Source organism: Carettochelys insculpta, chromosome 1 (assembly GCF_033958435.1).
Source record: "Carettochelys insculpta isolate YL-2023 chromosome 1, ASM3395843v1, whole genome shotgun sequence".
In the NCBI taxonomy this organism is placed as follows: domain Eukaryota; kingdom Metazoa; phylum Chordata; order Testudines; family Carettochelyidae; genus Carettochelys; species Carettochelys insculpta.
The window spans coordinates 169,500,409-169,527,851 of record NC_134137.1 but is presented as its reverse complement, the minus strand read 5'-3'; the positions used below and the strand labels follow the sequence as shown (position 1 = coordinate 169,527,851).

Below are 27,443 nucleotides of genomic sequence, written 5' to 3'. Positions count from 1 at the left end.
CTGGCAGAGCTGTCCCATCTACAGGAGGAAGTGGGGTGACTGCCTCAGGCCCCTGTGCTTTTGGGAGCTCAACAGTGGCCACCCCAACCATCCTATAGATGGGACAGACCAGAGAACTATGGGGAGCCTGGTGCCATGGCAGCAGGGGTCGCCACCCTACGCACCATGTGGGCGGCAGGAGCTTGGCAGCCTACTCCAGTGCACCACGGTGCCCTTTTGGCCCGTGGCACCCCACTTCTCCATCAGGGTGGGAAGCAGTGCATCCTGGCACCAGGACACTCCACTTCCTGATGGTGCAGCGAAGTGGGAAGCAGCAGACTGGGAGGCTGGCACAGTGGGCTGGAGTGCTAATCTGGCTCCTGCTGCCAGCAGGCTGAATCAGAAGAGGTGACCCCGGCTGCCATGGCACAGCCCAGTAATCCTCCCTGCAGCATTGCTTTGGGGATGGGATAGGGCTGGGGAAGGAGCAGGGGCTTGCTCTAGTGACCAGAAAGATTAAGCAGCTTTTAAGGGAGACTCTCCATGACACAGAGAGAAAGAAATGGTCTGAGAGTTAAGGCGGGGTGAGCAAGCTTTTTATGCTGGGCTCGACTTTCCATCCCTGCAATTAGCAGGGCCCTACCCCTCAACCTGCCTAATGTAATCCAAACCCAAAGAAATGTCGTTTATATTCATGTTAAAATGAACCCCTTTCGGCACGTGGAACAGAAGAAGTATGCGGAACATAAAAACATCATTAACTGATATGTAAATGTGAGGCACACGTACCTAAAACAACACCACATTTCAACATTTTTAATGACATGGATGAGCCTGAGACCCAGCAACCGACTGTGCTGCACTCCTCCCCCTCATGAAATTTCATGTCCCTGCCCCGCACTTCACTCATGCCCGAGTTAAAGGGACCAAATTATGCCAACCCTAGAGGTTTCAGTGGGGTCTTTGGGAAACAGAACCATCAGCATCCCCATCAGAAAGACAGTTAATGCCCAATAGGCTAGACATGCAGGTAGTATGTGTAGCCCAAGGAGCAGTGCATTTCAGCTCCAGCCCTGGGAACTACAAACTGTGGACTACAAACCACAGCATGCCTGGAGAACTCCCTAGTTCCTGCCAGGATGTGCACCCGGCCCCTAGCAGGGTCAGCAGAGACTGAGCGGAAGCAGCGTGCAGGCTGCAGGCAGAGGAGCAGGGCCGCTGAACTCTGATCCTGGTTTGTGTTTTTCTACAGAGTAAAGCCTGTTCTTGGTGGTTTGTCTGAGTGGGTCTGGTCTGAGATACACACACACATTAATGCACAACGCAGAACACATCAAGGAGTCTCAGGTGTAGTCTCCCAAGTTATGTAAGAAATTGCAAGGCTTCCCCTATGCTGATTAACCTCACCCTGGGCTAGTGAACAGGAGGGGTTACATATGTTTTATAGTTTTTAAGATCTGCTTTATCTTACATGCTTTCATTCTAAATAGGTAACGTTTTGCTTTCACAATGCTGCCTTCATCGTTTACTACCATAACTGCTCCCTGAGGGAGCAGATCTGAAGGGTCTGAGCCTAAGTCATGCCTGCTGAATTAATCATGGTGGATCATGGAGGACTGTAGTTAAGGCAGTGAAGGGATCACAGGATTACCACCCCAATGGAGAGGTGATGGCTAGAGGCTTGAGATCTGACAGGAGGTAAGCTTGAAGAGCTCAGAAGGGGTCAGACGTACAGTGAGCTTTGCTCCTAGGACAAGCAGGGTATGTCTGGTATCTCCATAGGATTTTACTTCATATAACAATATTAGGCAAATCACTGACATGCAAGTTTTTTTTTTACAACGGACATATTTTGAGTGCCATTAGAAAAAATAAAATGTGTTTTGAAAGTAATTTAAAATATAAAACTGCTTTGGTGCTTCCAAAAGTGGGGGGTCTTCCTAGAATTTCATATAAAAAAAACTCTGCTTCTCAAGGCCCACTTCCAACTGTCAGCTCTTTTGTGTTTTTCCTTCAGCAAGGAAGAAATAACATTTCATAAAACTGCTGTTTGTTCAGTGTAAATGGCCACTTGCCCGAGCAGCAGGCAACTTTCAGAACTGATCAGCCATTATCTTTGTGTTACTTTGTTAACAGGGAAAAATTTATGGAGACTTTCAATGAAATAAAAAAAAGCAGGTAGTGTGCCCAAGCAAGCCTGGGGACTGTCGTTTTGTTTAGATGTGGACGTGGTTAAAATGTAAATTGTTGCCAGAGAAGAAGCTCTTTGTTTCGCAATTACTCTTTGTGTGGCTCTTTGAGTTTCAAAACCTATCCATTTTCCCTTCCCCCACTCCCACATACAGTGTACAAGGTTATATCAGAAAATTAAAAATAATCAGAGAGCAGAGAACTTTAACACCACACTGCACACACAGTTGCTATAAATTGTGACTCTAAATCAGAAGCAGAGTTTACAAAAGCAGGATGCCAAAGACTGGACAGGTTTTCAGAAATCTTGACTCTCTTTCAAAGAATATTTTTCAGAAATGATGAAGTGCCAGATTTGTCCTGTCTTGAAAGTGTAATAATCTGACTGAATCACGGATGCCAGAAAAACTCCCAAAGTGGGGAGAAACTGGGGGGAAGGTGTGGGTGGGGCGGGGGGAAGAAATGCCACTCAAATTTAGCATGGCCACCCCACTATCATGACGCCTCAGGAAGGTGCTGCCCCTGCTATGCCCATTTTCAGTCAGGAACTAAAAGGGTTTGGTGGAGCCCCTGAACCTTTGCCGAGTTCTAGCTGTCAAGAAGGGGGGCGGGGGCATTGTTTCCCCCTTGTTTAAAGATGGGGAAGCAATGGCCATTTGCTCCCCCCAGCACCTGAACTGGACTGAATATATTTTACACACCCAAAACAAAGATCTTCTTTTTTAAATTGCCAATAAATCAAAATGGAAGAGCTGTAGCTACTATGCATATACGCTTAGGGATCTACGAAAGAGGTACTGTACCCAGAACTGTTTTCACAAATGCTAGTGCTTTCCAAAGCTAAAATATTCTCTTTAGGTGTCTCTGCAGAGAAGAGTTGAATCTTACCTTCACATAATGGATAAGACGCTCTGCTACATTCACTTTATACGTCTCTATACCCAGTTCCTTGGCCAATCGGAGGATTCGGTTTTGTGTAGGTCCTACATATGCTCCACCAACATCCACGTAATAAGTCTGCTTGTTCTGTCAAAACACAAAACCAAAACCCTGCAAGAATTAGGAAGGTTAGAGGTGGGACTGTAACAGAAAGCTCTAGGAACAGGAAGGTGGTTTTAGATATTGCAAAATCTCAATAGTTACTTCTGTCCCACACCCACTGTGGTCAATGACAAAACTCCCATTGACCCTAGCTGGTACAGACTGAGTACTTTAACAAGAAAATCCAAGACCTGTTGTCTCATGGTTCATTTCCTGCCAGAGCAGAGAAAGTTAGCACCTGATTCTCCACCTAAGTCTACAGTATATATTTGTACTTGGGCAAAAATGGTGAAAAGCGAGTGTCAAACATTGTTAAGTTAGAATACTCCACACCTTCGCACAGTCATGTTCAAATGTCAAGGAGCAGACAACGTGCAAAGCAGTGGAGAACCTAACACAGTTTTTAATGGAGGAGGGTTATGAAAGACAGAGAGGATTATTACATAGTGATGAACTATGGTAATGCTGGCACAACAGTTTGATAATTATTGTTTTCAGGATAGTTTTCCATAGTGTTCTTTTAATCATTTGAGGTAGTTGGCATACGAGATGCAATGTCAAAAGCTAAATAAATGGCCACTAAAAAAAATGTAACTCTATCACCCTATCTTTTCAGAATCAATATTGTAGTGTGTCTCTGTACCAACAGGGAGCCATCCCTCCTGCTGCCCATTTCCTTGCAGAAGGTCTCCTCTATTAATACTGCTAAGCCGAAAACAAAGTTTCCCATTACTGTCTAGATGCTCGCATGCCACAAGGAGTATTTGAAAACAATAATCACTTCTCCAGCACCCCAGGGCTGGGATATAACGCAATGTGACATGGAACATGGCTGCATTAGTTCCTGGCAGTGAAGGAGCTACATGCAGAACTCTGAACAGCATCAGATACACTTGGAAAGAATGCAAAAAGTAAGATAAACATACTGTCATTCGGCTGTAATTTTATTTGTATTTGTAATTTCTATTTGATTTTGATTACAGTGAGTGTTGCAAAAATCACATATTTTAATGTCATAGAAGGAGGATGTCTATATGCTGGGGTTTCTAGCACAATGGTTGCTATCGAATGTCAATAGTTATCCCATTACCACACAGTGGTACATGACATACTGAAGCATCTCTCTATATCTGGATTGAGAAATAGCTGCAATACTTGTACATCACGAAGTGGTTTCACTGATAAATGCTTATTTTGTCAAAAGGTAACCAACGCAATTGTGAAACAAAGTACAGTATACGTTTATAACTGCTTGCTACTGAGAATCTTATAGGGAAATGACACTAAAAGAAACCTCTGTGCTGTAAAGACGCAGCCTTATGCCACATTACTATGCAAGAGCCTTGGTTGCTACTTGTCACAAATCTGTGAAAGTTTTCATTATCTACAGTATTGTACAAACATAGAAACAGGGAGCCCCACACATTTGCCCTAAAACGATGCCTTTGGGTCTTGTGAACATACATCTTTCTACAATACAACCCTGGCAGTGTACATGATCTGTAGCAACCCTATATTTTCTGTACGGCTGTTGATTAATCACAGTTAACTCAGGTGATTAACCCGCAAAAGATTAATTGTGATAAATGGCACTTTTAAAAAATAGAATACGAATTGAAATTTATGAAAATGTTTGGATGTGTGTCTACACTTTAAAATATATTGATTTCAGTTATAACACTGAATGTAATGTGTACAAAACTCACTTTACACTTTTGATTACCAGCATTTGCACTGTGAAAATGATACAAAAGAATTAGTATTTTTTGTATCACCTCTAACAAGTACTGTAGTTCAATCTCTTTATTGTGAAAGTGTAACTTACAAGTGTAGATTCTCTTTTGTTACAAACTGCACTCTAAAACAAACCAATGTAAAACTTTACAGCCGACAACTCCACTCATTCCTACTTCTCGTTCAGTCAATTGCTCAGAGACACAAGTTTGTTACATTTATAGGAGACAGTGCTGCCTTCTTCTAATTTGCAATGTCACCTGAAAGTGAGAACAGGCTTTGTATGGCACTTTTGTAGCTGGCTTTGCAAAGTGTTTACGTGCCAGATACGCTAAACATTCGCATGTCCCTTCATGCTTCAACCACCATTCTCGAGGACATGCTTCCATGCTGAGAATGCTCATTAAAAGATAAGATGTTAATTAAATTTGTGACAGAACTATTTGGGAGGAAACTGTCTTCCATTCTGTGTTATCTACATTCTGTCATGTATTTCATGTTATTGCCATTTCAGCTGATGACCCAGCACATATTCATTTTAAGAACACTTTCACAGCAGGTCTGACAAAACACAAAAAAGATACCAAGGTGATATTTCTAAAAACAGCTACAGCACACAACCCAAGCCATAAGAATCTGAAGTGCTGTTCAAAATCTGACAGGGACCAGACCAGGAGGATGCTTTCAGAAGTCTAAGAAGAGCAACAGACTTCTGAAGAAGCTACAAACATCACAAAAGAAGTATCAGACTTCTGTTGGTGGCATCTACTCAGGTGATGAAAATGAACATGCGTCTGCTTTGGAGCATTATCACAAAGAACCAGTCATCAGCATGGATGGTTGAAGCATGAAGGGACCCAGGAATTTTTATCTGGCACATAAATATCTTGTGAGACTGGCTACAACAGTGCCATGAGAACTCCTGTTTACACTTTCACAGACACCGTAAACAAGAGACAGGCAGCATTATCCCTGGCAAATTATAACCAAACTTGTTTGAGTGACTGAATAAAAAGTAGGACTGAGTGGACTTGTAGAATGATGTAGAAAAATAACTTCATTCAAAAACTAAAACAATGTAAAACTTTAGAATCTACATTTGAAAGTTCACCTGTCAGGATAAAGATATTGCACTACTGTACTTTTAGTAGGTAAATTTGAAAAATACTATTTCTTTTGTTTTTACACTGCAAATATTTGTAATCAAAAATTAATATTAATGAGCATGATATAGTCTGTATTCTGTGTTGTAATTGCAATCTATATTTGAAAAAGTAGAAAATATCCAAAATATTTAAATAAATTGTATTCTATTATTAATAGTGTGATTAATCACAATTAATTGTGTGATTAATTTTTCATCACTTGACCATCCTAGTATCTGATATCATAACAATACCCAATGGCTGTGGTTACACTAGCAAGTTTTGCTGGCAAAACCCCAGTTTTATCAACAAAACTTGTGGAGGGTGCACACACAAAGTACATTTTGTTGATGGTACCTGGACAAAACACATCACTTTTGTTTGCAGTGTTCTGCCTTGAAGCTTTGAGGCATAATGCTGCTGTTGACAGATGCTGTCAAAAAAAAGCTGTGTGGCTGCTCTGGGGGGGCCCCTCTCTCGCCAGACAGGGCATCTACAACAATGGGCAGCCCTGTCTGCTGTGCTTCCAGGTGCTTGTTTTGTCGAGAGAGCAGCTGGGCGGTCTGGCTGCTTTGTCAACAGAGCTGAGTGCTCTCCCAATGGGCTTCTGTGTGTGTCAACAGAAATTTTTTCAGAAAATTCTCCCAACAGTGACTTCTGTTGACAGAGTGCTGTAGTGTAACCGTAGCCAATGAGAACTAGCTATTGTTGTATTGGTCCGGCAACTTCCTTCCACCAGAAAGATGCATATAAAGTAATCAGAATTTGAACTCTCCTCTGCAATGGATAAAAGTCTAAATTGCATGTGAAGAAGGCAAGGAATACTTTCAAATTTGGTGTCTGACATATACTAAGCACATTAGCGACCACTGCACTTCCTACACAATTCAAATAAGATCCACATTCCTCAAGAATCTGCTTCCATCTTTAGCCCCTTGCTTGGCAATGGCAGAAGTGGCACCATAAGCCCACAAGATCAAGCATTATCTGCCGTCGAAAAGTACTTACCCTAACAGTGAAAGTCCTTCCTCCCACTCGGTTGCGGGCCTCTAGAACCACAACATTAAGCCCAGATTCAGTCAGCAGCTTGGCTGCCGACATACCTAGAGAAAAAAGAGACACCATCACTTTACAGTAATTGGCAGTGTTAGACCAATGCAACACACGAAGATTTTTTGGGAAAAAAAAATTACACAACTGCCTCTAGAAGCCTTGAAATGGCCTGCAACCTTTAGGACCCTATTAAATGTAAAGTGCATTCTCACTATAGAATCATCTCATTAACATTAATTTTGAGTTCTCTGTGCAAGAAACACTGCAAAAGATAGAATTCCAAAGACACAAGTGTCATTCTCCAGAGTTTTAAAAATGTGTAAAATTTTTGTTTTAGACAACATATCAGCTATTCAGTGCACAGAGTGTTTCTTACTTTGTGTTTGTTCAGTGCCAAAAGAGATAGGCTCCTAGTCTTGGTTGTGACCTCTACGTGGTACAAATAATGCATGATAGGGACATATAGAATGTCATTGCAGGAAAGCAGCTTTTTTCTATTTTTTCTCTCTCCTATCAATTCTGTCTCACTTCCTGCCATTACCCCTGCTCCAAATCAGAAGTAAACAGCATATTTGAAATAGGGATTTATTTTAACACAGAAGGATTTAGCCCTGGGCATCAAACTGGCTGAATGTGGACACTTTGCAAGATAAATTACCTTCTCTTCCAGATGATCTAATTATGAGACCATACGATGGTGATCAGAGACACAGAAAAATCAATAGGACAGCAGTTCTCTTTACTTTCCTGAACGTGAACCAAGACTGTAAAAAACACTCAGGAGTCTGTCAAACCAGATTATCCCATTGTTGCCTAGGCCAATTTGGCATAGAGCTTCTCTCCCACTCCTTCCCCACCTCCACCCTCAGTACGTGAAAGGCAGTCTTGGCTATTAGAACTATCAATAAGACACCCTGCAGTAAGGAACAGTAATACAATATTCATGCTACCGATGCTACTTAGAGATGCGATTAAAAACTGTTCTCTCTCTCTCACACACACATACACCCCCCCCACACCCCCAGGCCAGATCACTGTATTTGTAGACAAGAGGGAGTAATCCCTATAGCTCTTGTGCAAATGATTCTTTAGTACTCAGGTAGGATGAACGTTCATAAGAAAAAAAAATAATCAATCTTTTTCAAATACTGAGAAAGTTAACATATAGAACACTCTCATCCAGCAACACCCATAATCAGGCATGATTTTAGTCAGTTGGATGACCACTTATCATAGGTGTGGTCAAGTTTTTTGCAGTTCTATAATGTTTGCTTACAGCCACCAGTCCTGGATCTGTTATTTTGCTGTAATTTACTCCTAAATACATTATAAGACCCCAGTCACCAGGAGACGTGTTGGCAATGCTGCTAGACAATATTGATATTTCGTGGCTTGGCAAATTCTCTTGTCTGGCACTGGTCAGGTCCTGAGGGTGCCGGAGGAGAGAGGTTCAACTTGTACCATCTTGTTGCATAAATGAAATACATGATTACTATAATTTCTTTCTTGCAAAAGAATTGTCTGCTTATTAGAAGTTTTAAATGCAATAACTCCGAATGATTCCAGCACTACATTGGGTTTTCTATATCTCCGTTGGCGCTTAAACCCCGTGTAGTGCTGGAATCATTCACTGAATCTTCCTCTCTGTAAATATTTTTTGCATCCCAATGGCTTCTGGGTTATCATTATTTTTTATATTAATAGAAGAGGGAGTTAACCTACACAACATTAAAAGAGTCAAAAAGCATCTAATTCTTTTGGGAGACTTATTCTATAGGTATATTTCTGAGAAAAATGTGTGCTTGTTCCTATGTTACTCTTTGACTCAAACAATTTGTCCTTCATATTTGAAGTATTGTGCACTCTTTATGTAGTCAAAGTTTTTAATGGTTACACATTTATGCCTAAAAAGACTTGAAAGAAGTGGTTCATAAAGGGTGTGTCTACACTAGGGACTAACTTTAAAGTTGGGCACTACATCCAAGTAGCCAGCAGAGTCTACACATATTTACCCTTACTTCAAAGTTAACTTCAAAGTAGGGAGCCCAACTTGGAAATCCTTACTCCATTCCCAAGAATGGAGTAGTGCCCTACTTCAAAGTAGGGTGTGTGTAGATGCTCAACTTCGAAGTTGCTTACTTTGATGTTGTACTTTGAAGTAAGCAACTTCGAAGTTATTTTTGTAGTGTAGACACTGCCAAAGGGTAAAAATAAAAGCTAGTCAGAAAGAATTATACTTGTAGTGGATTGGAGATTAAGGTGTTGTAATGTTGTAGGTTAATTGTGTGGCAGGTGCACACCAGTAAGGAGTATAAATATTAACCTTCTGTTCAGCCGAGCAGATGGGTAAGTGTGGCTGAGACACTGTAACTCATTTAATCTTGTTTAACTTTACACCTTTGCACTACCGCCCTACAAGTAACACATACCTTATGTTTCATTGTTTTTAAAAGTGTATGTGAATGTATATTTGAGTTTGTTGCACGGTTTCATGGTCTGCATTGAGTCCATGTCTTATGGCAACAGTGACATAGGACTTGTTCTTACCTCCCCACTACCTGTGCCTTGCTCCTGCTGCCTGCAAGAGGCATTGCTGTTCAGGACTCCTGCTGCCTAGCTACAAGCATTGCCTGCCTGAGGCTTTGCTGTGGCTTGTAGTGACTTCAAGCCTGGCACTCCTACCCACACTGATCCACTGTCCAGCACCCCCACCCAGGCCTGGAACTTGCTGACTTGGGGAAGCACCCTCCCACTTCAGACTGGGACCCCTAAGCAGGGGCCTATTGGAGAGGAGGTTGTCACGATCCCAACCCTTTACAGTCCTAGGTGCGACCTCACTCTTGGCTCTTGTTGCAGAAGCTCAGGAAGCAAGGGGTGCTCCCCCGCTGCAGAACCGGGGGTGCAAAGGAATAAGTGGTGTCTATGGCCAAGGATGGTGGGTTTGGGCACTCTGCCTTTCCCTCCCACTTCATTGTACCTTTCATACAGTACAAGGAGGAATATCCTACAACATTAAGCAACAGATTGTTGGATGATTCCCTTCCACCAAGGGTCAAACAAAGAAACCTCGCCTCCCCCTGCTTTTCTTCTTTACAGCCCCTTTCTTTGCCTCCCTTGCCCCACTTCACATAGGCTGCAGCTACACTTGAAGCATCTGTTGACAGAAGTTTCTGTCAGAAGAGATTTTCTGACAAAATGTCTGTTGACAGAGTGTGGCCATAATCTAAAGCAGATTAAAAAAACCAATCCTCTCCATCGACAAAGCAGCTGAACTGCCCGGCCGCTCTCTAGACAAAACAGCCAACCGAAAGCACAGCAGACAGGGCTGCCCAGTGCCCTGGAAGAGAACTGACACAGATTCTGTTGATAAAGGTGCTCTTTCTCATCTGAGAAAGGCAGAAAGTTGTCACTGGATGGGCCGAGTTTTGTCAACAGGCTGTCGACAAAATGCATTTTGTACGTGGACATGCAGCAAGTTTTGCCAACAAAACTCTGGTTTTGTAAAAAAAAAAAAAAAATCACTAGTGTAGCCGAAGCCATATAGCATATGGCTGCAAGTTCCCATCTTAGGGCCCATATCTGTGCCTGAAGAGGAAATAAATTCTCCCTCTGCAGCCTTCCCTACTCAGTCCACACCCTACTCTATGGCAGTCCCACCACCTGCCTAGAGTAGTTAGAAGCCAGTTGGGCTTCTCTTGCATTTTCCACAACACACAGGGGAAAGCAGCAAAAGTGAATACAGGCTCAGTGTTAATTTCAGTTTAAAAAGCCATGGTTTCTTTTCTACAATGTACAATGGACCTGAGAAGAAAAGATAAGCAATCTCCTTTAAAATACAAGTCAGAGAGAAGACAGTGAAATACTAAACCCAACTCTTAGGTCAGCTCCAGGTGTGAATCTGGAGAGTATTAGACAAGAGCATTAAGTAATTCTGCCTTAAATATTCTACAATATTAGGAAGTCCATTTCTTTATTTATGGAGATAATGGTCAAAAGAGATTGAAAAGTTTTCCACTATCTTTTACGTAACTTCAATTTCTCATTTATTTCTAATATCCTGTACTGAAAATTGAAGAGGTCACTTATTTCTATCCTATTACTTTGTGCACTAAGAATGGAAGATTGATGTTATAAAATCAGATATTTTTCTTCCCATGTTTCACACTTTACCTTAAATTGTTCTATTTCTCAAACCACTCATTGAATCAGTGCTCCTACTGTTCTCTCTCACCTTAACGCATCTATTTCTTAAGGGCCAAATTCAAGCATATGGCTGTGCACAGGTGAATGCCTCAGAAACCACCTGAGGGATGGGAAACAACTTTTGTGCTTTGCCTCCAATGCCCCACTTAGCCGTGTAGTCGTCACTCCAGAGAGCCCATTTTGGAGGAAACGGTGAAACTGGAGCCATATATTTTTTTAGCCTTCTATCCCAAATGCTTCCCTGAGCTTGCCAGGAGATATGACTTTGAGTGGTGCTGCATCACACATATTTTGTTAAAGTTGCACAGCTGTGCTGGTGGAAGGACTGAAATACCGTAATTGCTAGTGGAAAGCTTGTGAATATGTCTAACTGTTTTGGAGTCTCACTTGGGTGTCTCTAACTTTTCCCTTTATATTCCTCTTTCCATTGTCACACCCCCCCGCCAGTTTCTTGTTCCTGCTCATCATTTGGCTCATTTGCGAAAATGAGGAAAAATGCTTGGCCCATTAAAAAGGATATAATACATGTTGTTGCTGTTCACACGCATAGGGACAGTGGTGATATGCGAGTTAGGGATGAGAAAGAATATTCCCCTCTGGTGCACCCATCCTATTGCCTCTAAATGTCACTTGTGAGGTTATCTGACACATGTGGTACCTTGGTCCACCCAACCCGCTCCTGCTTCCCCGCCCTCCAGTCAGTGTCAGAATTTAGCCCGGTATAAAGGAAAAGAAAAAGGGGAGACATTACGTGGGTGACAGGTGAATAAAAGGCATCCTAGAGCTAAACGGTGCCTTTAATGCACAGCTCTGCAAGGGATGCAGCGTAGAGAGACTGCCTCTGTGGGAGTACTAAGAGCGGGATCTCAAAGACACAGGTGTCACCTGGAGCAGGCCTTCTGCTCATAGCATCACAGAAGATTAGGATTGAGAGAGACCTCAGGAGCTCATCTAGCCCCACCTCCTGCTCAAAGCAGGGCCAACCCCAATCAAATCATCCCAACTAATTAACCTGGCAGAGAGTAAGTCTAGTGCAGAGTAAGCTAGATGGGGGGAAGACATTGGGGTAGTGTGCCTGGCCCTGTATGTGAAGTTTGTTTAAAGGTGGCCCATAATGACATTCCAACAAGACAAGGTGCAGAATAAGGGAATGGGCCAGGCTGTTTCAGAATCTGATTCTCTAAGCCTTATTCCTGCTGAGTAGCACCCTCCTTGCACACAATCAACCTCATGGACAATCAGCCTAATTTTGTGGGGGCACTCTCATGACTAAGGTACTAGACTTGCTTCTGTTTGTACCCTGTAGTGGGTGATGGCCAACATGGTAAGGAACACATGCTGAACCTTTTCCAGGGGGATAGTAGTTGCTCCATCCGCATATTCCTGCACCATGCTTTCAAGCACTCTCTCTGCCTTCCTCTGCCACCAACAGAGAGCCTCCAGCAGCAGGGGCTGGAGCCATGCACCACTGCCTCTCCTCACTCCCACTAAACATAGCAGAGAGTACAAAAGCCACAGAGACCATAATTTGGACTATATTTTTCAAGACACCACTTTTTAGAGGGTGCCAAGTTTAGAAGTTAGTGGTACTTTAGCTGGTCTAGTGAGCCTGCCAAGAATATATCTTGAGTGATATCCCAGGCTGTAGAAGTCCATTTGTCACTAACTCAGGATAAACATGGTGAAACACTTTGTACAGCCTCCAAAGGGGTTTCCGTGGCAACCTGCAAACAAGTTCCATCCATTTGAAGACACTACAGAAAATCTTATTCCAGCTGTTTCTGTAGAGCTGCGGAAGGCCCTAAATGACGTATTTCACTGCCTTCATGTCTAAAGAAAGAGCAGCAATATCAGCCAAAGCAGTTGTCATATGTAAAACACAAGCAGTGGAGTACACTGTGCAGTAACTAGTAAAATTAAATAAGAGGAAAATAAATTAATATTAGCCTGCAGAACAAAAAAACCCAAGTCTAACTGCTGAAAAATACGGCTGCTCAGAAAGTATACATCTATCAAGTAACGCATTATTTGGCTTGCAGATAGAAGTCCAGAAGAAGCACAATAAAATTAACCAGGCCTTTTAACTCTAGGAGGAATGATCTTATGACTTAAGAGCTCTGAATTCAATTCCTGGCTTAGCCCCAGTCTCCCTGTACGAATCTGGGGAAGTTGCTTAGTGTACTTTGCATGTCTGTAAAATGCCAATAATACTTTCCTACCTCGCAGGACTGCTGTGATGCTAAAATTAATTAAAGCAGTCAGATGCTATTATGATGAGGTCCATATAAGTAGATGCAGCACAATACTGAATTAAGAAAGTATTCATTTTATCTTAAATTTGTATTAGACTGCCAAAAATCAGCCTATGTTAGACATTCCTTTAATACCTGACCCTCATGATTGCCGATACACGAAAGAGTCAAGAAATATGACATAACCAAAAGGAATAGTTATTCTACTCAGACGGCACTTTTCATCCTGAGAGACCCAAAGCACTTCTTAAAGGACATACACTGAGGACCACTAGAATACAACCACAGTGAGAACAAAGGGAAGCATCCTGGTGGTCTCTTAGCATACTGCAAAAGCTTGAGGAGCAGTCTGGGGCAGATATAACTATGTCTGTAGCAGTGATATCACAACATCAGGCAAAGAATATATCCAACACAGCACTCTCAGAACCAGAATGAAATCCTTACCCTGGTGAAATCAATAAAAGTTCTGCCAAATGTGAATGGGGCTGAAATGTTACCCAGTGTTTTCAAGGTTGCTTACATCAGGAACACCAGTAAGCCTGGTGACCAGATATTTGAAGATAAAGACTTTTAACGTGCAACAGATGGCATAGCAAGTGATTTGCCTCACTGCTAATAGGCTGAGATGCAAAGTTTTTTCCTCAGGTCATGACTTTCTTTCTTTTCAATGGCAGTACAATTGCCTATCTGTACATCCCTATGTCAGACCATTCTCAACGTAGCTTCTTTGAAACCCTTATGACTCTGTGAGATCACATCAATTGATATCTCTGTAAAAATGTTAAAACAATGCAAGAAGTGACACTATTTTATTGCGGTAGGGGAGGGTGCATATGGTTATGAATGTAAATGTTCAGGGTACTAGGGATTATAGGTAACCAAACTTGGGGAACTTAAGAGTGTTCTTCAGAAAATGCTAGAGCACCCACCCTCCCAAATCAGGCCACTTTAAATTTTTCCAAACTAGCTTCCTAAAAAGTACAATACCCAAAATCAATACTCCCTTTTGAAACGCTAGGCTATGTTTATGTTTTAAAAATATACAAAGGCAACTTATTTTACCTGTCAGCCTCTCCGTCAGCTCAGAATATCGAGCAGTAAAGGGACTTTGAAGTTGCTCAGGGCATGTCAAAGTACCGGCAGATTAGACGTGGCTACACGTGAGCCAGCACTGCAAAGTTTAACACTTTGAAGTTGCTGCGGGGAAGAATTAGCTTTATGAAGCGCCGCAAATCACCCTACTTAACGTCCTCCCTTTGAAGTAGGGAGGTAGGGTAGACACAGCTTTCAAGTATTATAGCAATTCACATATTCTACATAAAAATAGCTGTAACCATGTCTACACTCTAGAGATCTTTCAAAAGATATATTTCAGAAGATCTGGAACCCATTATAGCAGTAGCCTGATTGAGTCTGAATGATTAATAAAAGAAAATGAAACTCTTTAGGGATTTTCTCTACCTTTTTCCTGACCTTAAGGTGTGCATATTTTAAGCATTTTCTTTTTTTAATTCTCCTAAAACACATCAGTTAGTAGTAAAGTAAAGCAATTATCATTAAATCTTTATTACATTAAAGTTCTACCATAACATGCTAGTGTTGTGATTACTTTTGCTGCTTCAATGATGGGAAATCTAATTATTTCCACACACAATTGAGAAATTAAATCTGGCAACAGTCACCTTAAACTCAGCTCTCATTAGTGTAACAGGAATCTTTGCCAAGTAAATGTGGATGTGCCAATACGAGCTGGAACACATTTCAAACATATCCTCAGGGAGAAACTCTCTGTTCTGCCCATCCTCATTTCCCCTTTAACGCAGTTTGTTATATGTCACAAAAAGTTTTAAGTACGCTGGGTCTGATTCTCTTCTCAGTTATGATGGTGTAATTTGAGAGCTACTTCACTGAAATGAGTGGGATTACATAGAGCAAAAAAAGGCTACAACTGCTCTCTGAGTATGGTTATCCAGCCAGTTATGCACTCACCTTATAGTAGCCTCATCTAAAGTTGTATTCGCCTAGTTTATTGATAAGAATATCATAGATGAAAACCCAATTCTGAGTTGGGCAAAGACAGTTTCCCTATTGGGCAGCAACAGAAAAGTCTCAATGGACAAAAGAAAAAGGAATAGAGTTCTTCAGGAGGCCTTTTTTCCTCACATGCTCAACCACTGCCATTTTAAGTCCCAATCTCCCTACACTAAATACAGTATGTTCCCCTCAGCACAACAAATGAATAAAACAAATACAAAGGTTAGCATGGCACCAGGGAGATGGCATATTCTCCTCCTCAGTTGTTAAAATAAAACTATTATTAGTTAAAAAAAAAAAAAGATATTGCATACCCACACCGTGGCTTGTGGGATTGTTCACAGTACAGTGAATTGTCTACAGGCACCTTGCTGAACACACAGGTTGCGTTTACACTAGCAAGTTCTTTTGGAAAATCAGGCCCTTTTTCCAAAAGAACACACAGAGCATCCACACACACACAATGTGCTCTTTCAAGCTGAAATCAAAAGAATGCGTCTCTTCTTCGGGCAGCCCTCTTTGGCTCCTGGGTTAGGAAGAGCTCCTCATTTTGAAAGCTTCTTTATGTATTTATTTTTTTTCTCCAAAAGTATATGTAGACACTCCATGGGTCCTTTTTTCCCCAAAAAATCAGTCTTCTTGGTGTCAGATTTTTCGATCCCGGGCCCGTTCTTTCAAAAAAGCAAGCACAGTGTAGATGCACTCTTTCGAAAGAAGATCTTCCAGAAGGGATCTTCAGGAAGATACCTTTTGAAAGATCTCTGACTCTGTGGCCACATCTACACTACAATCACTACATATTAATGATATTTTTCTGCAGAGTATTTAACAAAACGTCACTATTGTAACACTACGGTTGAGAACTCAACTGCACAAAAAAAAAAAAAAATCAGTAAGTCAGAATACAAAACACCCAAAATAATGTGCCTTGGACTATTTTATAGTATTTGGGAAATAGGTTATTTTATAGTGTTTTGGAAATATTTCATAGTTCATATGCCAAATCAAGTGTCATAACATAGTAAGAAAAGCCAAAAAAGGATTTTGAGGAACAGCTAGCCAAAAATTCAAAAAATTATAGTAAAATGTTTTTTAAATACATTAGAAGCGGGAAGCCCGCTAAAGAAGCAGTGCGGCCCTTGGACGATAAAGATATAAAAGGAGCGATCAAGGAAGACAGTGCCATTGCGGAGCGATTAAATGATTTCTTTGCTTCAGTCTTCACGGCTGAGGATGTTACAGAGGTTCCTAAATCTGAGCCAGCCTTTTTAGGTGACAAATCTGAGGAACTCTCCAAGATTGAAGAGACCTTAGAGGAGGTTTTGGAGTTAATTGATAAGCTGAATAGTAACAAGTCTCCAGGACCAGACGGTATTCACCCAAGGGTTCTGAAAGAACTCAAATGTGAAATTGCGGAGTTATTAACAGTGGTTTGTAGCCTATCCTTTAAATCCGCTTCGGTACCCAATGACTGGAAGACGGCCAATATAATGCCAATATTTAAAAAAGGCTCCAGAGGAGACCCTGGCAATTATAGACCGATAAGTCTAACATCAGTACCAGGCAAATTAGTAGAAACAATAGTAAAGAATAAAATTGCAAGGCACGTAGAAGAGCACGAATTGTTGGGCAAAAGTCAGCATGGTTTCTGCAGAGGGAAGTCGTGTCTAACTAATCTAGTAGAATTCTTTGAAGGGGTTAATAAACATGTAGACAAGGGGCACCCAGTGGACATAATATACCTAGATTTCCAGAAAGCCTTTGACACGGTCCCACACCAAAGGCTTTTATGTAAATTAGGCGGTCATGGGATAGGAGGAAAGATCCTTTCATGGATCGGGAATTGGTTAAAAGACAGAAAACAAAGGGCTGGAATAAATGGTAAATTTTCACAATGGAGGGGGGTAACTAGTGGTGTTCCCCAGGGGTCAGTCCTGGGACCGATCCTGTTCAACTTGTTCATCAATGATCTAGAAAATGAGGTAAGCAGTGAGGTGGCAAAGTTTGCAGATGACACCAAGTTGTTCAGGACAGTCAAAACCAAAAGGGATTGTGAAGAACTACAAAAAGATCTCAGCAAACTGAGTGATTGGGCAGCAAAATGGCAAATGAAATTTAATGTGGGTAAGTGTCAGGTAATGCACATTGGAAAAAATAACCCAAATTACACGTACAACATGATGGGGTCAAATTTAGCTACGACAGATCAGGAAAGGGATCTTGGAGTTATAGTGGATAGTTCTCTGAAGACATCCACGCAGTGTGCAGCGGCAGTTAGTAAAGCAAATAGGATGTTAGGAATTATTAAAAAAGGGATAGATAGTAAGACAAAAGATATCATACTTCCCCTATATAAAACTATGGTACGCTCACATCTTGAGTACTGCGTGCAGATGTGGTCTCTTCACCTCAAAAAAGATATATTGGCATTAGAAAAGGTACAGAAAAGGGCGACTAAGATGATTAGGGGTTTGGAACGGGTCCCATATGGGGAGAGGCTAGAGAGACTGGGACTTTTCAGTCTGGAAAAGAGGCAATTGAGGGGTGATATGATAGAGGTATATAAAATCATGAATGGTGTGGAGAAAGTGAACATAGAAAAATTATTTACCTTTTCCCATAATACAAGAACTAGGGGACACCAAATGAAATTGATGGGTAGTACGTTCAAAACTAATAAGAGGAAATTTTTCTTCACACAGTGCACAGTCAACCTGTGGAACTCCTTGCCGGAGGCGGCTGTGAAGGCCAGGACTCTATTAGGGTTTAAAAAAGAGCTCGATAAATTTTTGCAGGTTAGGTCCATAAATGGCTATTAGCCAGGGGTAAAGTATGGTGCCCTAGCCTTCAGTACAAGGGCAGGAGATGGATGGCAGGAGATAAATCACTTGATCATTGTCTTCTGTTCTCCTTCTCTGGGGCACCTGGCATTGGCCACTGTCGGCAGACGGGATACTGGGCTGGATGGACCTTTGGTCTGACCCAGTATGGCCATTCTTATTTCTTATGTTCTTATTCATATTTCAATGGGTATTTAATATATTTACTGTGATAAATAATAAACAAATATATATCCAAGGAAGCCTCTTAACAGGAATATATATTCTATGAGGGAATTTAAATAACTTTCAGCTAATACAAACGTACAGTCCAAAATCCAGAACTCCGGGACATGACAAAAACTTGTGAAACTCCTTTAGGGACTTTGAGTCCATTAACCAATAAATTCAGTTCACTCACATGCATAAGTTTCATAAATCATACGACAGATTAGAAGGCTGCAATGATGTTCACTTAATAAGTAATCCAGGGTATTTCAAGTTGCCAGTGCAGGTCAGATGTATTCTCCTTTTGTGCAATTGTTTTAGAATAGTGGTTTTCAACCTTTCCAGACTACCGTACCCATATCAGGAGTCTGATTTGTCTTGTATACCCCAAGTGTTACCTCACTTACAAAACCAGACCAAAGTATTTTCTCATTTTTACCATACAACTACAGTAGAGTCTCAACATTCGCAAACCTACAGTTCGCGAATTCAATTATTCGCAAGAGGCCGGAGTGGCCGCTTCCCTGGGGCTCTGGGGCATGGAGCACCGGCGGCAGCTGCTGCTTCCCCCAGGGACCCTGGCAGAAGAGCTGGCATCTGGGGGCTGCCCTGTTTGTGATACTCAATATTTGCGAGGGTTCCCAATATGGAACGCTTGCGAATGTTGAGACCCTACTGTATAAAATAAACTGATCAGAATATAAATACAGATTAAACCTCTCTAAAATGGCACTCTTCTCTGGCCAAAGCTGTAATCTGGCATGATTTTAGCCAGATGTCCACTTATGTGTGTGGCCAAGTTTCCTGTGGTCCCTTGAAGTTTTTTTACAGCCCCCAGTCCTGGTCCTCAGTGTTCTGTGCTGTTATTTAGCTGTAATTTATCCCTTAATGTCTTCTAAGAGCCCAGTGAGCAGTGGAAGTGTTGGTAATGTGGCTAGAAACTATTGACCGCCCGTGGTCCGTCAAATTCTCTCATTCAACACCAGTTAGGTTCCCAGGGTACCAGACCAGAGGGGTTCAATCTATTTAGTACTTATATTTCAGTGTGCTGCTTGAACTTGTTTGTCCACTTCTGAGCATTGTCTGAAGTCTGAGACCCAGGCAGTGGGGCTGAAGCACATACCTTAGCTTCATGAGATCCCATGCAGTGCGTGACCCCAAGCCACTGTCCTGCTGTCCATCCTCTAATGCCAGCCCTGTACTTGTGACCCCTCCTAAATACATCCCAGGACCAACCTGGGGGCTGCAACCCCCAGGTTGTGAAACACTGATTTAGGTAAGTTGAGTATCCCCAGAAGACCTCTATGTATCCCCAGATGTAACCATGTATGTAACCATGGCTGAGAACTACTGTTTTAGGATACCATGGGCTTGTCTACACTACCACTTTCCTTCAAAGGAACGATGGTAATTAGGGTGTTGAGAGTTCACTAATGAAGTGCTGCCGTGCATAGGCAGCACTCCATTTAGCAAACTCTCCCCCGCAGCAACTCCGAAGTTTTAAACTTTGAAGTACCGGCACGCGTCTAGCCGCAGCTCACCCGCCGGTACTTCGAAGTGCCGGGGCAACTTCAAAGCCCCCTTACTCCTTTTGAGGAGTACAGAATTTGGCCCATAATATTTTACCTGTATTACCAAATGCATACGATTTCCTTCTGAGGAGTAAGGGGGCTTTGAAGTTGCGCCGGCACTTCGAAGTCCCGGCGGGTGAGCCGCGGCTAGACGCAGCATGAGGCTATAGCCGCGGCTAGACGCGCGCCGGTACTTCGAAGTTTAAAACTTCGGAGTTGCTGTGGGGGGGAATTTGCTTGAAGAAGCGCTGCCTATGCACCGCAGCACTTCATTGGCAAACTCCCAACACCCTAATTACCATCCTTCCTTCGAAGGTAGTGTAGACAAGCCCCTTGTGTTAGCAAAAGTAATGGCATGAAAACTTCTGTATGAAGAATATTTGGTTAAATTTTTTGTTTATCCCTTGAAAGGAAAATCAGATCATAATGAGATTTTGACCAAGTTCACCAAGGACTGCATTTCTCCTAAGAAGCATGCCACATATCACAAAATGCTGTAACCAATATGCACTAATTAAATATTATTACTGGGCTATGCGTAATTTGTGACTGCTGCAGTTCTGAAAAGATATGAAAAATAGAGGCAAATGTTACTAGCACTTCTCATTGAACATGTGCAATGTATGCTGGGTATATCCATTGAATTCTGACATTTCTGAGCTTTGTTTTTCTTTTCCCCATAATGATAATCAGGTTGCTAACTAAACATCATCAAAACTAATTCAGGGTGATTATCATTTCTGAACTATAGTCTCTTATTTGTGTATGTAAATACAGATTTAGATGCCTAATTTTATGTTCCCAAATTTGAAAATATTCACCAATGGCAATATTACATTCAGTAAAGAAATTATCTCAGAGCATGAACTGAACTGGCTAGCTAGCAAAGCACATTGTAAATGAAAAAAAAAAACCCGCAGAAATAGTATGCATTTGGTAATACAGGTGAAATATTATGGGCCAAATTCTGTATAAACCTAAGAGCAACACCAAAGAAGTCAATGATGTTAATCCAAATTTCCACAGGTTTAACCAACAGACGAATTTCAACCAGCAGCAGTCTGTTTAACAAAAGCATTGCCATAAAACTTCCACCTACAAGTGTACAAAAATCTGTTAAAAATGACAGACAAGTATACATTAGTTTTGCTGCCATTATAGTATGCAGGGACACACACACACACTTTGCAGTGGAAAATGCCAGCACAGTTCAATGATTTATTTTCTGCTGCACACTGTGTTGAACATTAACCTAAAACATCCTTGTGGATTCATCGCACTCATTCATTATATTCCTTCTACAACTTGTGATCATATTTGTCCATTTTTGATCTATTTCCTCAGTGCAGCACAAAAATCAGCCTTTTCATAATTCTGCATAGGTTCTTAGGAATTCTAGTCTATCCCATGTTAGATATATTTTAATTTCTGGAGAAATATGAAATTATTGAAGCATGATACATACTTTTAAAGTGCTGATAAAGAGGGAGAAAAGTTAAGTCAAACCCCCAAACAAGGGAACACACAGACCCCCCTAGGAGAAAAGAACCTTAACTATGCAAACTATATTTAGTCTGACCTAAATAGCCTAACCAAAGCTGTAAAGGTGCCCTCCAGCCACTCACAAGTTCAAAGACTCTCATAAAACATAGGAAGCAGGGTTAAATCTGTTTGAACAGGGCAGCCACTTAGTATTAGTCCTCAACAAGAGCATCACAATAACATTATGCAGGGTGGTGGTAATGAGGCTGGGAGAGATATTTACCTGGTTGGTATCCAAACAAGCAGAGTGTTACCTTTGCTTCAAAAGGCTCTCAACAATATGAAGACTGTCATGTTGCGACCACCCAGATTCACCCCTACATTCACACATTCTACTCACCACTGTAATAATCTTCGTAAAAAATCTGCATTGTGAATTATCATCTGAAAACTGATCATTGATACCACGGTGAAATGTACACAGCAACATTATATGCAGAGATATAGTCATAAGTTGACACTGCGATCGTAGCATGTACTTAAATCAATGTGTTTTGTTCTTTCATCAAAAGCAATCCAGGGTGGTGTTTAACCTAAATTGTTTGGTATCTTTAATTAAAGCAGCAAGCTGTTTTATTTTGACCTCTCTCAGGGACAATGAAGCTCTAATATCTGAACTGTCTAGGAGAGTAGTGTGCAAAAGGAAGGCACCTAATCGCCACATGCCCCCAACCCCAGCCAGGCATTGCTGCTGCCACCCCCCCACAGCCAGGCGCCCTACTCCCCTGTCCACTGCCAGAGCCGTGCCACCAGAGCCACCCAGCCCCAAGCTGTGCAGCAGCTTGGGTGGTGGTGTGGTGGCTCTGGGGCCTTGGGCGCCGCGTGGTTAGCTCGGGCACTGTGCAGCTCTCGGGGCTGCGTGGCTTGGAGCTGGGCATCTCTGGTGGTGTGGCACTCCAGGAGCTGCTATGCCATCGCGTGGCCCCTGAGCCAGCCATGCGGCACCCAAGTCGCTGCTGCCGTGTGGCACCTGAGGAGCTGCCAAGTGAGCCCCCAAGCTGCAACGCCATTGGACCAGCCGCCACACCAGTTCACCAACCCACATTTGGCACAATATGCTTCACCATTTTACCAAATGTGGCGAACGGGGAGTGTATTGGACACTGCAGGTCTAGGAGATGCTTTTGGGAAAATCTGGGATTGGGAAAGTGTAGCACTCACCATGCAAATGGTAACCAACGCTTCTGGAAGCCAAAATACTGTGGGCAGGCTGCAGCTGTACGCATGTGCTCAGGGTGTGAATTACATGGTGATTTTGAGGCCAAGGTTGGGAGCTATGGCAGCAAAGCATTGTGAGGCACCCAAGACTGCAGGGCAGGTGATGACACAACTCCTTGCTAATCAGTGAAAGACACCTATAAAGAAGAACTCAGGCACTGAATTTCTGAATTACCGGGTTAAGTGATGTGTGACAGACTGACACTAGGGGAGGACTCACAAACGGGCTAATGAAACACCAGTCAAGAGATCTGAACATCTTTTTTCCCCTTGCTTTCTCTAGTATTGTATCGTGAGATTGATCCCTATCTAGAATAGCTATTACCTAATTAAAGCTACATATCATTTTAGAGCAGATCCTTTCATTTTTTTCCTGATAAAATTTGTTTTAAGTAATATCTGGTCATTAGACTACTTACATGATACTGACACAGAACCATCCAATGAAGAACAAATAAACCTTCAGCTTTTTAGGAGAGTTAAAGTCAGAATGAACCTTAAGCACTGCTCTTCTTCCCATGAAAGACAGACTAGAAAGTCAAAATCCATACCGAAGGCAGAGCTGCAGTCAGTCAGGAAAATCCAACCCACCATGGATAAAAGCCAGACTTGAGACACACTGATTAGTCTATCCAAGGAGAAAAATCTTGTCTTCTACATTTCTGCTGATTTAAAATTTTAACTCAAAAATTAGAATTACTACTATTTGAATTGCACTTGCTGTTATACGCTTCACTTAGGATCAGAGCCCCATTCTGAAACATGTAAGAAAAGCACAGTCAGTGCCAAGCAACTTGCCATTTAAGAAAAACTGAAAAACGCATTTACATTATACATACTTCATATGTGTCAAAACAAAAAAGCAGTCAAGTAGCACTTTAGAAGACCAACAAAATAATTTATTAGGTGGTGAGCTTTCATTGGACAGACCCACTTCTTCAGACCATAGCCATACCAGAACAGACTCAATATTTAAGGCACAGAGAACCAAAAAAGTAATTAAGTTTGACAAATCAGAAAAAAATTATCAAGGTGAGCAAATCAGAGAGTAGGGGGGCGGGGGGGGGAAAATAAGAATTAGCTTAAGCCAAGTATGCAAAAGAGCCCCTATAATGACCCAGAAAATTCACATCTCAGTTCAAACCACATGTTAATGTGTCAAATTTGAATATAAGAGAGAGTTCAGAAGTCTCTCTTTGCAGACTGTTGTGAAAATTCCTCTTCATTAAAATGCAAACTTTTAAGTCATTAAGAGAATGGCCCACTCCACTAAAATGCTGACTGACCGGTCTGTGAATCAGGAGTGTTCTTATGTCTGTTTTGTGCCCATTAATTCTTTTTCTGATAGAGTTTGAAGTCTGTCCAATATACAAAGCATCTGGGCATTGTTGGCACATGATGGCATATATGACGTTAGTTGAGGAACATGAGAATGTGTCCGTGATTCCTTGAATAACCTGGTTAGGTCCAGTGATGGTATCTCCAGAACAGATACGTGAACAAAGCTGGCAACGGACTTTGTTGCAAAGAAAAGTTCCAGAACTGGTGTTCCTGCAGTACAGACTATGGTTGTGGGTGAGAATCCTCATAAGGTTGGGAGTTTGTCTGTAGGAAAGAACAGGCCTGTCACCTAGGGCCTTCTGGAGTGTGGCATCCTGATTAATGATAAGTTGTCAGACTTTAATAATGCGTTGCCTATGAATAACATGGTTAGACCCAGTGATGGTATCTCCAGAATAGATATGTGGACAAAGGTCCATCACTGGACCTAACCAGGTTATTCACAGAATCACAGGCACATTCTCATTCACAGATACAATGAAGCAAATATGTGCTCCATGTTCAAAAGTATGTAGCCAGAATACCGTAGGAGGAAGTGGATGCAATGTGAAAAGCCCAGAATTTCTGTGGTGCCCAGACTTCTAGCAAGGATATCTTGTCGAAAAGAAAAACGGTTTTTATTTCCATGCCATCATTTGGAAAGATCAGTGTTAAGCAATATAAAATACATTTGTGTCACACACACACAAAGTTATTCCTTAAAAATTGTTTGTCACAGTCAAATGACCCACAGTCATTTAGCTCACACATACATTCTTTTCTTCGTGAAATACAGCAGTAATAAAGAGCAAGATAAGCACTCAGAAACAGCTGAACATCCCAGGATGGCATCTTTTACCTCTCTTGTGTCTTCTCAGATGCAAGAAGTCTCTCTATGCCTATGATTCTGAACTGTTTCAAAAACAAGAAAACTAAGGCAAAACTTTTATCTCCCAGTCCCCCTCAGTTTTATTGTTTTCCTCCCCCACACCACACACTTCATTGTACAGAGAGGTTTCCACAACATTTCGTTACAGTGTGCCTCACTAGAGTGATACATTATAACATTGCCATTGCTCTAACTTTATGCTTCCAGGAACAGGGTTCCTTACTTAAAATCAACTGGAGACTGTGGGCAGCCTGTCCCGACATTTGTAAGTGGCTTACTAAGTTGCTGCACTGAAAAATGACCTCTTTCCTCAAATGAGTAAAAAAAAAGATTTCCACAAGCACTGTGGCAATCTTCCAAAGAGCAGCATGATAGTGCCAATGGAGACTGTTCCACTTCTGAAGAAAGCAGACAACAGAATTACTGCTGCTGAGAGAGGAAGGGCTGAGACTGGAAAGAAGGAAATGTGAGCTCAAAATGAGAAGTGGAGAGAAAACCACAAAATCACATTCCTCAGACAACATATTAGGGGAGACACTTTATTTACACTAGATTGGGGTCCTTTCGCAAAGGGGTGTGCAAAGGGGGGCAGCCCCTTTGGGGGATGTGAAATTTCATAAGGGAGGCACAGCACCATCCTCTGTGAGTCTCAGCCTCCTCCATCCCATGTTGAAATATGTTAGTTTCATGGCTGTGTATTCACGTTTATATACCAATTAATAAAGTTTTTACATTCCACATACTTATTCTCTTGCATGCGCCCAAAGGGTGTTTTCTCTTGCTGTTTCATAGGCATGTAGCCGAAATTTCCCTCAGCTGGGCTTACATTAGACAGGTTGGGGAGAATTCTGCACAGGGGAGTCTAAGCTGGGATGACTACGGCAAGGAAAGACAACTCTCCTACAGATCAGTGTCTGCGGGGGAAAACACAACCCTGCTCCTTGCAGCCGTGGGACACATGGGCGAAGCCAGACAGCAACAGTTTTCCTGCTGCCCGAGCGCTCCAGGGCAAGGCTGCCCCGCACGGTGGACACCCCGGGGCAACCCGCACACGAACCTCTGCTCAGTTGCCCCTTGGCTGCCCCGCAGTGCCCGGCGGGGCCTGAGCCCGTGCCCCGGGCCCTAGGAGTTGGCCGCGGGGTTGCACTTTCTCAGGAGCTGAGCAAGGGAGTGACGGTCCCCTGCCAGCCCCCCGGGCGCGGGGGACACAGGTGGGGTGCATGTCAAGGACCAGCCCCCTCGGCGCCCCAGGGGCGGTGAGTTAGCAAGGCTGAGACCCGACCCCCCTGCACTGGTGAGTTACAAGGGCAGAGATCTCACTCTCACACACACACCCCGCACTGCTGAGTTAACAGGGCAGAGATATCTCTCTCTCTCACTCACTCACACACCTCACTGCTGAGTTAACAGGGCACAGATCTCTCTCTCTCTCTCTCTCTCTCTCTCACACACACACACACACACACACACACACACAGAGCCCGCACTGGTGAGTTACAAGGGCAGAGATCACACACACACACACACACTGGTGAGTTACAAGGGCAGAGATCACACACACACACACAGCCCGCACTGGTGAGTTACAAGGGCAGAGATCACACACACACACACAGCCCGCACTGGTGAGTTACAAGAGCAGAGATCACACACACACACACACACACACACACACACAGCCCGCACTGGTGAGTTACAAGAGCAGAGATCACACACACACACACACACACACACACACACACACAGCCCACACTGGTGAGTTACAAGGGCAGAGATCACACACACACACACACACTGGTGAGTTACAAGGGCAGAGATCACACACACACACACACACACACACACAGCCCGCACTGGTGAGTTACAAGAGCAGAGATCACACACACACACACACACACACACACACACACACAGCCCGCACTGGTGAGTTACAAGAGCAGAGATCACACACACACACACAGCCCGCACTGGTGAGTTACAAGAGCAGAGATCACACACACACACACACACACACACACACACACACACACACACAGCCCGCACTGGTGAGTTACAAGGGCAGAGATCACACACACACACACAGCCCGCACTGGTGAGTTACAAGGGCAGAGATCTCACACACACACACACACACACACACACACACACACACACACACACACACACACACACACACACACACACACAGCCCGCACTGGTGAGTTACAAGGGCAGAGATCACA

General features: G+C 42.6%; 1 protein-coding gene across 1 annotated transcript in view; it reads right to left on the bottom strand.

Annotated features, from left to right (window-relative positions):
• The window catches only part of LOC142013576 (amine oxidase [flavin-containing] A-like), a 57,188-nt gene that overhangs the window by 29,288 nt on the left and 457 nt on the right, over positions 1-27,443 (bottom strand). The window contains exons 2-3 of the mRNA XM_074995149.1: positions 7,098-7,192; positions 3,058-3,195 (exon numbers count right to left, since the gene is read on the bottom strand). Coding sequence (XP_074851250.1) covers positions 3,058-3,195; positions 7,098-7,192 — 233 coding nt within the window. The remainder of the gene's footprint in view (positions 1-3,057; positions 3,196-7,097; positions 7,193-27,443) is intronic.